Below are 11,599 nucleotides of genomic sequence, written 5' to 3' on the forward strand. Positions count from 1 at the left end.
TATATTTGAACAATGAAAAATTTCTTTGTATATCTATATAAGCTTTAGTTAAAATTTTACTTTGCCATATTATTATTATTATCATTTATGTACTGTTTATTTGATTGTTCGGTTAATACATGTAGGTCATTTATAAGTACATATATATATATATATATATATATATATATATATAAAGACAGAGTTCATTCTTTTACATTCAAAAACAATAATGGATACCATAGTATCAAGTGAAAAACATCATTAGAAAAGTACTTCTTGAAAATACCGTAGCAACAACAATTTACATAAAATGATGATTAGTTGTTATGACATCCATGGCATTATTAAACTGTTCAAGTAATTTAATTATATATATATATAAATATGAAGACCGATTACCTTTTAATATGGTGAACATTTTACTAAAGAAAGGGATTAAATAATTTTGATGAATGAAACTGGTGTTCTATCAAAATCTACTGAAGTACCCAATGATAATGTAGAAGTCAGTAAAGGTAAGAAAATATAAATCAATTATAATTTATAGTTGAAATCATGAGTTAATTGAAGCTAGACCACCATGGGGTCGTGAATGCGCACTTTTGAGGAGTCCCTTTATAGGACAAAACGGTCGCCCAGGGCTTCCAGATTTTTCATGGTGGTTTAGCTTCAATTGACTCATGGTTTCAACTATGAAAATACTGAAATGCCCACAAAACCCCTTCTAAATTATAATTTAATTTGAATTAAAATCGAGTAATAAATTTATTTTTTTTAATATATGAATCAAGTTGATCGGTTTATTGAATGATAAAAGTTTATAAGTAGTGTAACATGAATATTCATTCTAGCTTTTCTTATTTAAACGCTTAAGAAAAAAAAATTAGAAAAAATATGATTTTTCATTAAATAAAATCTGTCTTTAAATTTGGTCAATCATAATCAGCAAGGATGGATAATGGCTAGCAGTGAAATCCTGCTTGACGCGCGTTTCGTCCTATTTGGGACGCGTCAGCTGGATGTACCTGCATCTCAGAGTTGATGTTCACTCCGGGACTCCAACCCAGTACCTTTCGCTTCAAACGCCATCGCGTTATCCACACACCTACTGAGTCCTGATAGCCACTTGCTTGTGCAATGAGGTGAAATTTAAATTCACTTAGTATTGTTTGTTTGAAGTGAAGGGTACTGGGTTTGAGTCCCGGAGTGAACGCCAACTCTGAGATGCAGGCACATCCAGCTGACAAGTCCCAAATAGGATGAAACGCGCGTCCTGAATTCCACTTCTAGCCACTGTCCATCTTTGCTTACAATGCTTGTGAATTAAGGCAATATCGAGACAATACGCATAGTATGCACATATGCCAACTAGAGACTGACCGATCGCAGTCCTAAGTATCCATAGGAAGATTCAAACAAACAATATTAAGTGAGTTCATAACATTTAAAGGTTCATACATAAATATCTCAGGAAAAATATCAAGTCACAAAAACCGACGACAATAATAGTGAAATATAGAAGAACCTTGGAATGTATATGTCATTCGAATGGTTGTTTATTGTGTTGTAAAAGGCAGTTATATCAATTATAATACTTAATTTAGAACAGTTTGATGGAAATGATACCCTCCTTTCGTAACCCGTTATAGAGTAGTCATTATGATGCAGAAAGATTTATTAGATATCGTTTTCCTAAAGGATTATCAAGTTTTTACCATCCGTTCTCTAAAACAACATAAAATGAATATAACCAAAGACGGATGGTGGATAGCAATAGAATCCAGCACGTGCGTTCCGTCCTATTTGGCACCTGTCGTCTGGATGTACCTGCATCTCAGAATTAGTGTTGACCCTGGGACTAGAACTCAGTACTTTTTGCTTCAAACACCATCACATTATCCATTTGGTTACTGAGTCCTGATAGCCACTAGCTTGCAAAATGGGGTAAAGTTTAAATTTATTTTGTATTGTTTGTTTGTATCTTCCCATTGATGTTTAGGACTGCAGTTGATCACCATCTATCTTTGCTTATAATCCTTGTGAATTAAGATAATATCGAGGCAACCCGTACAGGATGTGCATATGTCAACAAGAGACTGATTAATTGTAGTCCTAAACATCAATGGGAAGATTCAAACAAACAATACAAAATGAATAAAATAAATATGTTTAACAATTTTCAGAATCTTGAGTCTCACTAACATATAATATTATTTACAATAATTGATCATTGATAATTGACTAGTATTACACTTATTTAGTTATTAAATCTGATAAAATTCTATCAGCCATTTACAATGAATGATTACTTTGTCATGAATTCAGTTGACAGAATCTAATACATTTTCATACTGATAAGTTTATCAATTTCTTAAAGAAGCATTGATCATGATTAGGTGTTCAGTTGTTTTGATTTCACAGAAACCAGGTGTAGATCGTTTTAGCTTCATTTTAATTTGTGTAGTAAATTCGATAAAATATTTAGCAATATTATCATAAATTTACCGTATTCGCTCAGAAACTAAGAAAAGTTTGACGCGAATGAAAAGTTCAACCAATAGAAAAACTGATCCGTTGAATACACCAAAACAACCCAATGAAGATGCGGAACCAAAAACATCTGAGACAGATAAGGGCGAAATTCATGGGATTGAATATAAGATAAGTCGTGAACCAGAGATTGTATTCGTAGAGCAGTTAGATATTGCATATAGATGCGTGAATTGCAACCGTGTATTGCGTGTACCATTTTTATTTGAAGACTGTGGACATAGATGCTGTTCTGGATGTGTACCGGATATATTAAGGTAGGTCAAAATTCAAAATTATTAAATTCTTCAAATTCATAAAAATTATTGTCATAATTGATGGAGTGTTATAAATGGAATAAAAACGAAAATAATATGATAATGATATCTGTATACCGTTTAAACATGACGAAATATCCTTCGATCTCTCAACATCATATATTCACTATAAAGTGTTATAAGGAAGCATTGACGTAAACGAATAGCCGAATGTTTACCTACATACAATTCAATAAACAAGAAATATTCAGAGAGATATATGCATAATAATCATATAAATTCATTTCACGAATCCAAGTGTATCAGTGTTTCATCATGAAGAGATTTGATGTGAACAGCTGCCTAAACTACAAAGTAATACAGATTCGATATTTCACTGTTTATCTGATATCAACTGGATAGAAATTTCATACATTAAATATGGTGTTTCACTCATAACTTCCTCATCACATCCCTCTTGTTGACAATGATTGCAAGTAGATCTCAGTCATTCAACCACGATGCACCTATTGTTGTAGAAAGAATCTGTTCAGATATTGTGATATATGTGATTGAGTTTCATCTCAAAATATATTGAAATTAATGCTGAGTTTTGATGGGAAATCACACAGTTAGTTCAGAGTTGAATCTTGTTGATGGAAACCAATGTTATTTCTTTCGAAGAGTCCAACTTCACGATTGATATAGGCGTGAAACCAAAGTTCAAGAACATAACGGATTGTCTAAAGGGTGGTTATTTTATTTGAGGAGCACAAACAGCAGCACACACAAAACTGGGAATAACTTTCACAGGAGCTTCGAGGAAGGAGTTGTAATAGTAAATAGAGGGAATGTTATAAGTGTATGTAAGTGCTTTACGATATTACACAACAAATAAACTCGCGTCATACCATACGTCTATAAATTGTAAGCAATAGTACTGCTTACTGAATATTGACAAGTAATAGTATGAATCAATACACAAAATACAGGTCGGATGAGGAGAGAATGGAGACAGAATGTGGAAACCGACTCAACAATAACACTCATCATTTCCTCACTTCTCAGTAGATTTATCAACTGACCGACTATGGTGTCAAACACAATTCCCAATATCAACCATCTAATCAACATCAATCGTTATGATCTCTGTTAATCAATGCCATCAACTAAATTACAAATAAAATGGTTCACTGACATCAACACTCTAATTCCAGTTACGTCAATCCATTTACATGAAACTATGAAACTGTCAAACATTCAGATGTATGTTAGTTACATAAAGTGTTCAAAATACACATTATACTATCTGAGATATTTGCACTTCAGTGGTGTACTTTGCACATCCGGATTATGACTGACGATGAGAGGAAATTTGTGTGGCTACTGACGGATATGGTTCATATGGTTCATCTAGCTTATTCTGATTTGTAAATGAAGAATTTTTGAATTCAGGATTATTTAGCTGCATGTTTAGTTAAAGAGACTGTGAATTATTTTGTTCCTGATCACTCTGAGTGTAATTGAGAACAGCAAGTTATTATTGCTAGTACAATTATGTTCATAAAAATAAAGTTAATTGATTTGAGTATGTTCTTCAAATTCCGGAATTATAAATGAACCTATTGTTGTATGTACTAGGCAATCACTTTTGAAGCTCCATTTGTCGGTTGATGAAATTGACGTTGTGTAACAGCTACATCTCCTGAAGGAATATGTAAATGTTGATAATGAAATAATAATAAGCGTTGGCATAGCATCTAGAGTGTAGCCTGTTGCTATCGGTATTTGTAGTCATGTGGGCGTCAAATATCTGTGCTGCAGCAAGTGGGGTGTGATAAGAACAGACTAAACAAAACAATTCACTCGTTTTCCTGTTTTATTTTAGTCGAGAAAAGTTGGTAAAATGTATTGAGAAATTTGTAAGTTCCTTAGTTACTAATACTTATGATGTTGATAGCTGTCAAACACTGCTAACTATCTGGTAATTATTTATATCCAGTTATATAACTATCCTATTCCACATATACTCAGTAGTCTTTGCAGCTATCTTATCAACTTATAAAGTATGAGAGGTGAGGTTGAAAGGATATTTCGTCGCGATATTTACTGGTTGATGTCAATTTAGTGTTCATTCTTGACATAACTGTAAAATGCTGAAGTTGAAGCATTTTAAGCTCTTAAGTATTTTTCCAACATGAGTTATTGTAAACAGGTATTCATACCTCACCTATATTTCAAACAGACTTCTATGTGGCACTGAATACAATTTACAGAAATATATTTACAACAAACCGGTTATGATAACTGACCTATTTTTAAAATAAATTTTTTATTTATGAAAGAGGAACTTCAAAATGTCCAGTAGACAAGCAAAATCTGAAAAAAGATCGTGTTCATTTGGACAAAGCATTTCAAGAACACATGGATGGATTGAATGTGCGATGTTCTTATCACACTGAAGGATGCCCATGGATAGGAATTCTCAGTGAATTAGGATATCATCTCAGTCAGTGTGAATATAGAATTGTCCTATGCCCAAATGGGTGTGGTGCAGAATCTCAGGTTAGTTAATATGACAAAACATATGTATGTAGATATTTTCGAAGAATGATTCAAACTGATTCTGTGTTCGGAACTATTCTGGAGACCAATCAAAAATAAATTTGTAGGATTAACGATAACTGAAAACATGAATAACTGCTCTTATAATTATGCTTATTACAGAAGTTTAGAAATGAGGATTAGTATGATTTAGATGTTGTTTGTTGGCATACAATTGTGATTGAGGTGTTTACTTAAATCTGTTTGTCATTTATCACTTAAGCCTTCTGTTGGGACGGCTTCCGAGAACTAAGATGTAGCCTCTAGAGGCTCTAAAGGAGCCGAAGTGTTTCCATCAAATCCGAACGTGATGGAACTTTCTAGAATATCAACGTGGCACGCTACTAATGGACAGTAGCATAACATGCCTCTTTGTGGATTGGTTGAATTTTAATGATGTTATAACAAATGCTGATATTTAAAAATACTCATGATCTTCCATACATTTTGATTCTTACCTAACAAACACTTCTCCAGCTTTCTTCTGGCTTCTGATTTTGCGGCTACGGGGTTCCATACGTTCGAGTGCTGTAGTTATATACAGTATTCTGCGTTAATCCAGTAGCACACATAACACCTTCCTTGTACAGTTTGGTTTGAATGCTATTATTAAATAGTTTAATTAACATAAAAGTAGGTATCTTCAACACACTATGAATGAATGAAGCCATCACTCATTTATATGAAAATAAAATGTGTTCAATGAGATGGTTACATCATTTCGTTAACAAAACATGAGTTTCACATCAAAGTAGTAGTCGCATACAACTCACATTGGAACCAATTTTCGCTTTTCAGTAAATGAAATATTGATCGACAAGTGTTGTTATTTTCCTCTCTTTTTTCAATCTATCTATAAGAGAAAATCTATTGAGAATCATATTAAAAACGATTGTCCAAAGCGTATCAAACGATGCAAATTTTGCAATGTCAAATATATTGCTGAAAAAGAAATTGAACATACAAATAATTGTCGAGAATATCCAGTACCATGTCCAAATAAATGTGAAAAAACTAAAATTCCAAGAAGTTTGATTTCAGAACATTTAAAGAACGAATGTTCTAGACAAAATATACGTTGTCCTTTCAATGTTCATGGTTGTGAATTTCGTGGTCACAAAAATAAAATTGATACACATTTAGAGAGGTCACTTATGGTTCATTTAAATTTTCTCAATTTATCTGTACAACAAATGTCATTGTTAATTGAAGCACAAGTAAGTTAAAACAGATTTATTTATTTATTTATTTAAACACATAAATATTGGTACAAGCAAGCACCAGATATATATGCGCCATACAAATCTCATTCGATTTGCTTGAGGGCTGTGATACTGCCCAGGTGCCCGAACTGAAGCAGGTGGTTTTCTTAGGGGCCCACACCCGGAGCCTTTGACCGAAAGATCTGATCCACAAGGCAGTGGAACATCGTGAGGAGATGCAGTCCCATGGTAGCCGGTGATCAACGATTGATTCGTACGCCATTTGTTCCCTCAGGATACTGGAGCCCATGTGCACCATTGGTTTGGAATCAGGGTTTTCCAACTCCCCTAGAACAGATTAGTAATATATTGTTAGGATATTTTATTTTAAACCATTCAGATTGAGTTCTTTAATTAGATGTTTCCATTGATTCTTAAGAATGTCTCATTAATTACATTTTCCCGACTTTCTGAAAATGAAACAATCGTTTTCAGTTATTTTTGTGATAAAACTACCTACGTTAACAGATCCGCTTTGATAGTTAGTTTTCATGAATATGAAACCTGTACTGAACAGGTCATTCTACAAATCGACTAACAAACATAATTCATCAAAACATTGATTGGTACAATCTAGGATTCATTGACCAATAATCATTATGATATCAGTTTCGAAGCAGTAATTGACTGATATATAATGAATGAGAAGGGGTTTTGTGAAGATTTCAGCATTTTTCTTAGTTGAAATCATGAGTCAATTGAAGCTAGACAACCATGGAAAACCTGGAAGCACTGGACGGCCGTTTCATCCAGTGTGAGTAAAGAAGTGTGTAAATGTAAGTATCAGTTAGAAGTTTGAAAATATGAAACTAATCATTCATGATAATACAGTTTATCATCAAAGTTTCAACATTCAAAGAAGACAGTAATAATAGTATTTAACCTTCAAATTTAATGACTTTTATTTGCAATGCTTACTGTTACTATAGGGAAAGATTGATATTATTAATTTAACCGTGGATTTAAACCATCGCTTGTAATTTAGGTCACAGTAATTATGGAACTTGTGTTTAGAAACTAATTAACTAGTAACTAATATTATACTAAGATGTATTATTTAAATGAAGTGTTTGATTAAGAGGTGACCTGTTGCAATTCAGAAACATCCTAGAACTACACAAATACTGACAGATAAATGTTTATAGTAAAACAACACTCGCTAGGATACATTTTAAACAGAATAGATGGATTATGGCTAGCAGTGGAATTCAGGATGTTCATTTCGTTCTATTTGGGACTCGTCAGCTGAATTTACATCCATCCCAGTATTTATGTTCACATAGGGATTAGAACAATATCTGGGAACTATGAAAATTTTCATTAATTTGAATATCGATAATGCAATGAGAAGACGAAGTTTATCAGAATTATGTGATGTATTAGCGCAATACATTCCGAACAATCTGATCACACATATACTTGTTAAGACATTTTAATATTATCAGAAGGGGTTTTGTGGAGATTTAGTATTTTCATAGTTGAAAGCGTGAGTAAATTGAAGCTAGACCACCATGGAAAACCTAGAAGCACTGGACGGTCGTTTCGTCCTATTATGAAAATATGAAAATTAAAAGGTCAACTAGACAGGTTAAGGTAAGCCGTAACAAAGAAAGAAAATAAATAAAGTACACAAAAACAATGTGATGACTACTCTGGATAATAAATCAGCATTACCAGGGTAGGTTAAGGGTAAGAACTTCCGGGTTGACATTAGAATCACTGCACGTATAATCCCCTACCCCCCTTTTTTGGAAATTAAAGGATATGAAAAAAATTTAGCAATTGGTGATTGGTGAATTTGTTTTTGAAAGTGTGTGCTCAAGTGCAAATGAACAAACATTTTGTCACCTGTAATAATTTTTTAATTGGCTGTAAATGGTGCAGTTTTGCAATTTGATTCGTTCAAATCGAACTAGAATAAAGTGCTTTTATTGGATGTAAGAATTGACATTTTTCCATTCGATTATTATTTACAATAATGAACTATTTTCGCATTGTTCCATCTGAGATTTGTAAAAAATTTTAACTTCGAAAAAAACAAAAACAAATCCATTTCATTACCCTGCTATACTCCTGTTAGTGAATGTAATTTCTTTTTATGAAGTACAAATGCAACTAAAGTTATCTGTTATCGTCGTGGCAAGAGTAGTAATAATAATGTGTAGATCATTGAAAGTTAATTTTTGAAAAAACTTACAGTTGTTATTAATAATTGATAATGGTGATTATTGAATTTCAAAAAAGGTAGTCAAATGTTTAATACACAATTAGTGAACACATTTTGGTTTAAGTATTCCCATAAGTTAATTTAACACATAGTTCGCTCATTTAATAAACGTTATATTCGTGTAAGTATATGAATAAATCATGATAAAGAGAAAGTGAATGGGTCATGCCGAAGTCACGCTAACTGTAAAAGATGGGTAAATGAAGCAACTTTTACGCTGTCTGAAATTAGTAATAATGTCTGAGAAAAAAGCAAATAATCTTTATAATTCAGTTATTTTGCAAACCGTTATTCTTAATACCAAAAAGTTGATTAGTTTAGCTATGAAAAGGTTTTGAAAATGAACGCAATATCAAGGTTATCAAGATTTTTTGTAAATCCATTCAAAGCATAAAATATGCTGACCTGTAGATTATTTGTAGTTGATCACTTATTAATGATCACCGAAAAGACATGTTAGTGTACTCAGTCATGTAATACGGTAATTGTATTTGTGAGGTGGGCATAATATTTTTTGGCAGGTGATGTTAACAGCCAATGTTTTTTAAGTGCACAGCCTTTCAAATTAATGATCTGAATTTTTTATTTTCATTAGTAAATAACATTGTAAACGTTAATTAATTAGAAAGACTGAAATTATATTTCCAAATCCAACAGTTTCCTTTGTTAAACATACTGGACGAACAATGAAAAACTATGTACATTTTCCGTCACAAAGACATAATAATTACTCTTAAACTGTCAAACAGTAAATCGCTGAATGTTGAAAAAATAACCTTCTTTGACAAGCATATGTGTAATATAGGTTGAATGAAGTGTCAATGAACAAGCCTATGTCTAGTGAAATAAATTTCTATTTCAATGATATGACTTAATGTGGAATAAGGTCAATTGTATCAAGTAACCATTATGTATTTAGAATATCGTATTTCAATCTGTTAAGTTAAACTGTACATTTATTTATCAAATGTCTAAATGACATTCATCACTGTATCGAATTTTTGCTATGTAGTGATAAATCTCATATGAAACATTATTATTACATTTCGTATGTTCCATTATTATTATTATTATTAATGACTTGTTAGATATGTAAGTCTTCATTATATGACGTTGTTTTCTGTACGGAATCGTTTACTGAAACCTTAAATTTGAAAAACCTTAAAAGCTGTTGACAAAATTATAAAGTGATCGATAATCACTTTATTATTATTAATCTAGAAAAAGTTATTTTACATCTTCATTACTATGGAATTGTGATGAATGATCAGTGTATGTTCACTTGACCTTCTTAATACAAATTATCTTGTTGTACTAATGAACTGATCTCAGTACAATCGTCTACCTTAGCTAAGTGAAAAGAGATTGGAATGATCGTACACACCTTTGCATAAACTTTTGTTCGACAGATTAATGTTCATTATATGACGTTGTTTTCTGTACGGAATCGTTCACTGAAACCGTAAATTTGAAAAACCTGGAAAGCTGTTGGCATGGTAATAAAGTGAGCGATGATAATTATTAATCTACAGCTTAATTACTATGGAATTGTGATGACCGATCAGTGTCTGTTCACTTGACCTTAGCAATAGAAAAGATCTTGTTGTACTAGTGAACTGATCTTACTACATTTCTCTACTGTACCTAGTAACCAAATCATATGAATGTGAAATGAATTATTGATGGTTTCATGACTCCTCCTTAAAATGGAAACAAGAAATTCAAACAAAATTTAAATCAAATTGTGGGTGGCCCTGAAAAGGGCCTTTACTCGGTCTCTACACAGCTCCTTCGGTCCTGATCGATGACTCCACTATGAGTCCGTGACAGCGCCGCACATGGGACAGTTGAACCCAGGTGATACTTCTGTTGGGTCGTAGGCACAGAACGAATGAAACATAGCGTTGCATGGACAAAAAATCCAAGCACTTCCATCACCTAGTTCACTGGGCGGTTGACATAGATGGCAAATATCACACAGTCGGTCATTGTGCGCACGTTCGTCTTCTTCATTGTCTCGGTCCGTGAACTCTTCTGAGTTCATAGATATTACTTCCATCTCGTCATCATTTAAGGTAGCATCCAAATCTACGTTCTGTTGACGGTTGGTGCCTGTGGTATTTCGGACGACGGGCATTGTGATGGTAGTAGGTATTCCATCGTTAAGCAACTGATGAGAATAGTTAAGGACAGCGGTAAGCTGTTCAGCGGACATACGCCGACATAAGTTGTGAATCGATGTTAGGACGCTTGTCTGCCCGACTTGTACCTGTACTTTACCTTTCCACATTTCTTGTTAGCATAAGACGGTAGAACATTTGAAGAAGATCAGATCGTAGCCTCTACGAATACGATGAATGGGTTATTTGTAAAGAAAGGAAAGCTTACCCTCTTGATGACATTTCGAAGAAGGTGCACGCGGCACAAAAGGTGGTGTGAATTGGGATACACCTGCGTTATGGCAGCAGCTATAGCAGGTGAATCGTCGGTAACAATACCGATAACCTCTCTTTTGTTACTCATTTGGCGGAAGAACGAGAGGAAACTGGACAGCAAAGTCGATGTTTCGCGACTTACAAATGCAATACAAACAGGTATTGCCATGAAATTCATGTCCAAAGCCACCACGTGATAAAGAAACATGTTTTCATTATTGGTTTTGTATGTCCCATCAAAACCAACAACATCTAAAAACCTGTTACACAGATTGATCTGGTCTGAATTAGCGAAGAAGAAGT

The 11,599-nt window shown here is 33.3% G+C and overlaps 1 protein-coding gene across 1 annotated transcript; it reads left to right on the forward strand.

Annotated features, from left to right (window-relative positions):
- Positions 1-2,513: 2,513 nt before the first annotated feature.
- Smp_196450 (putative tnf receptor-associated factor) lies at positions 2,514-6,598 on the forward strand (the record flags this gene model as incomplete). Its single annotated transcript, XM_018793266.1, has 3 exons — positions 2,514-2,789; positions 5,114-5,333; positions 6,233-6,598. The coding sequence occupies exons 1-3, from the start codon at positions 2,524-2,526 to the stop codon at positions 6,596-6,598; spliced, it is 852 nt and encodes a 283-aa protein (XP_018647795.1). The 5' UTR covers positions 2,514-2,523.
- Positions 6,599-11,599: the final 5,001 nt, after the last annotated feature.

Source organism: Schistosoma mansoni, chromosome 1 (genome assembly GCF_000237925.1).
Source record: "Schistosoma mansoni strain Puerto Rico chromosome 1, complete genome".
Taxonomy (NCBI): Eukaryota; Metazoa; Platyhelminthes; class Trematoda; order Strigeidida; family Schistosomatidae; genus Schistosoma; species Schistosoma mansoni.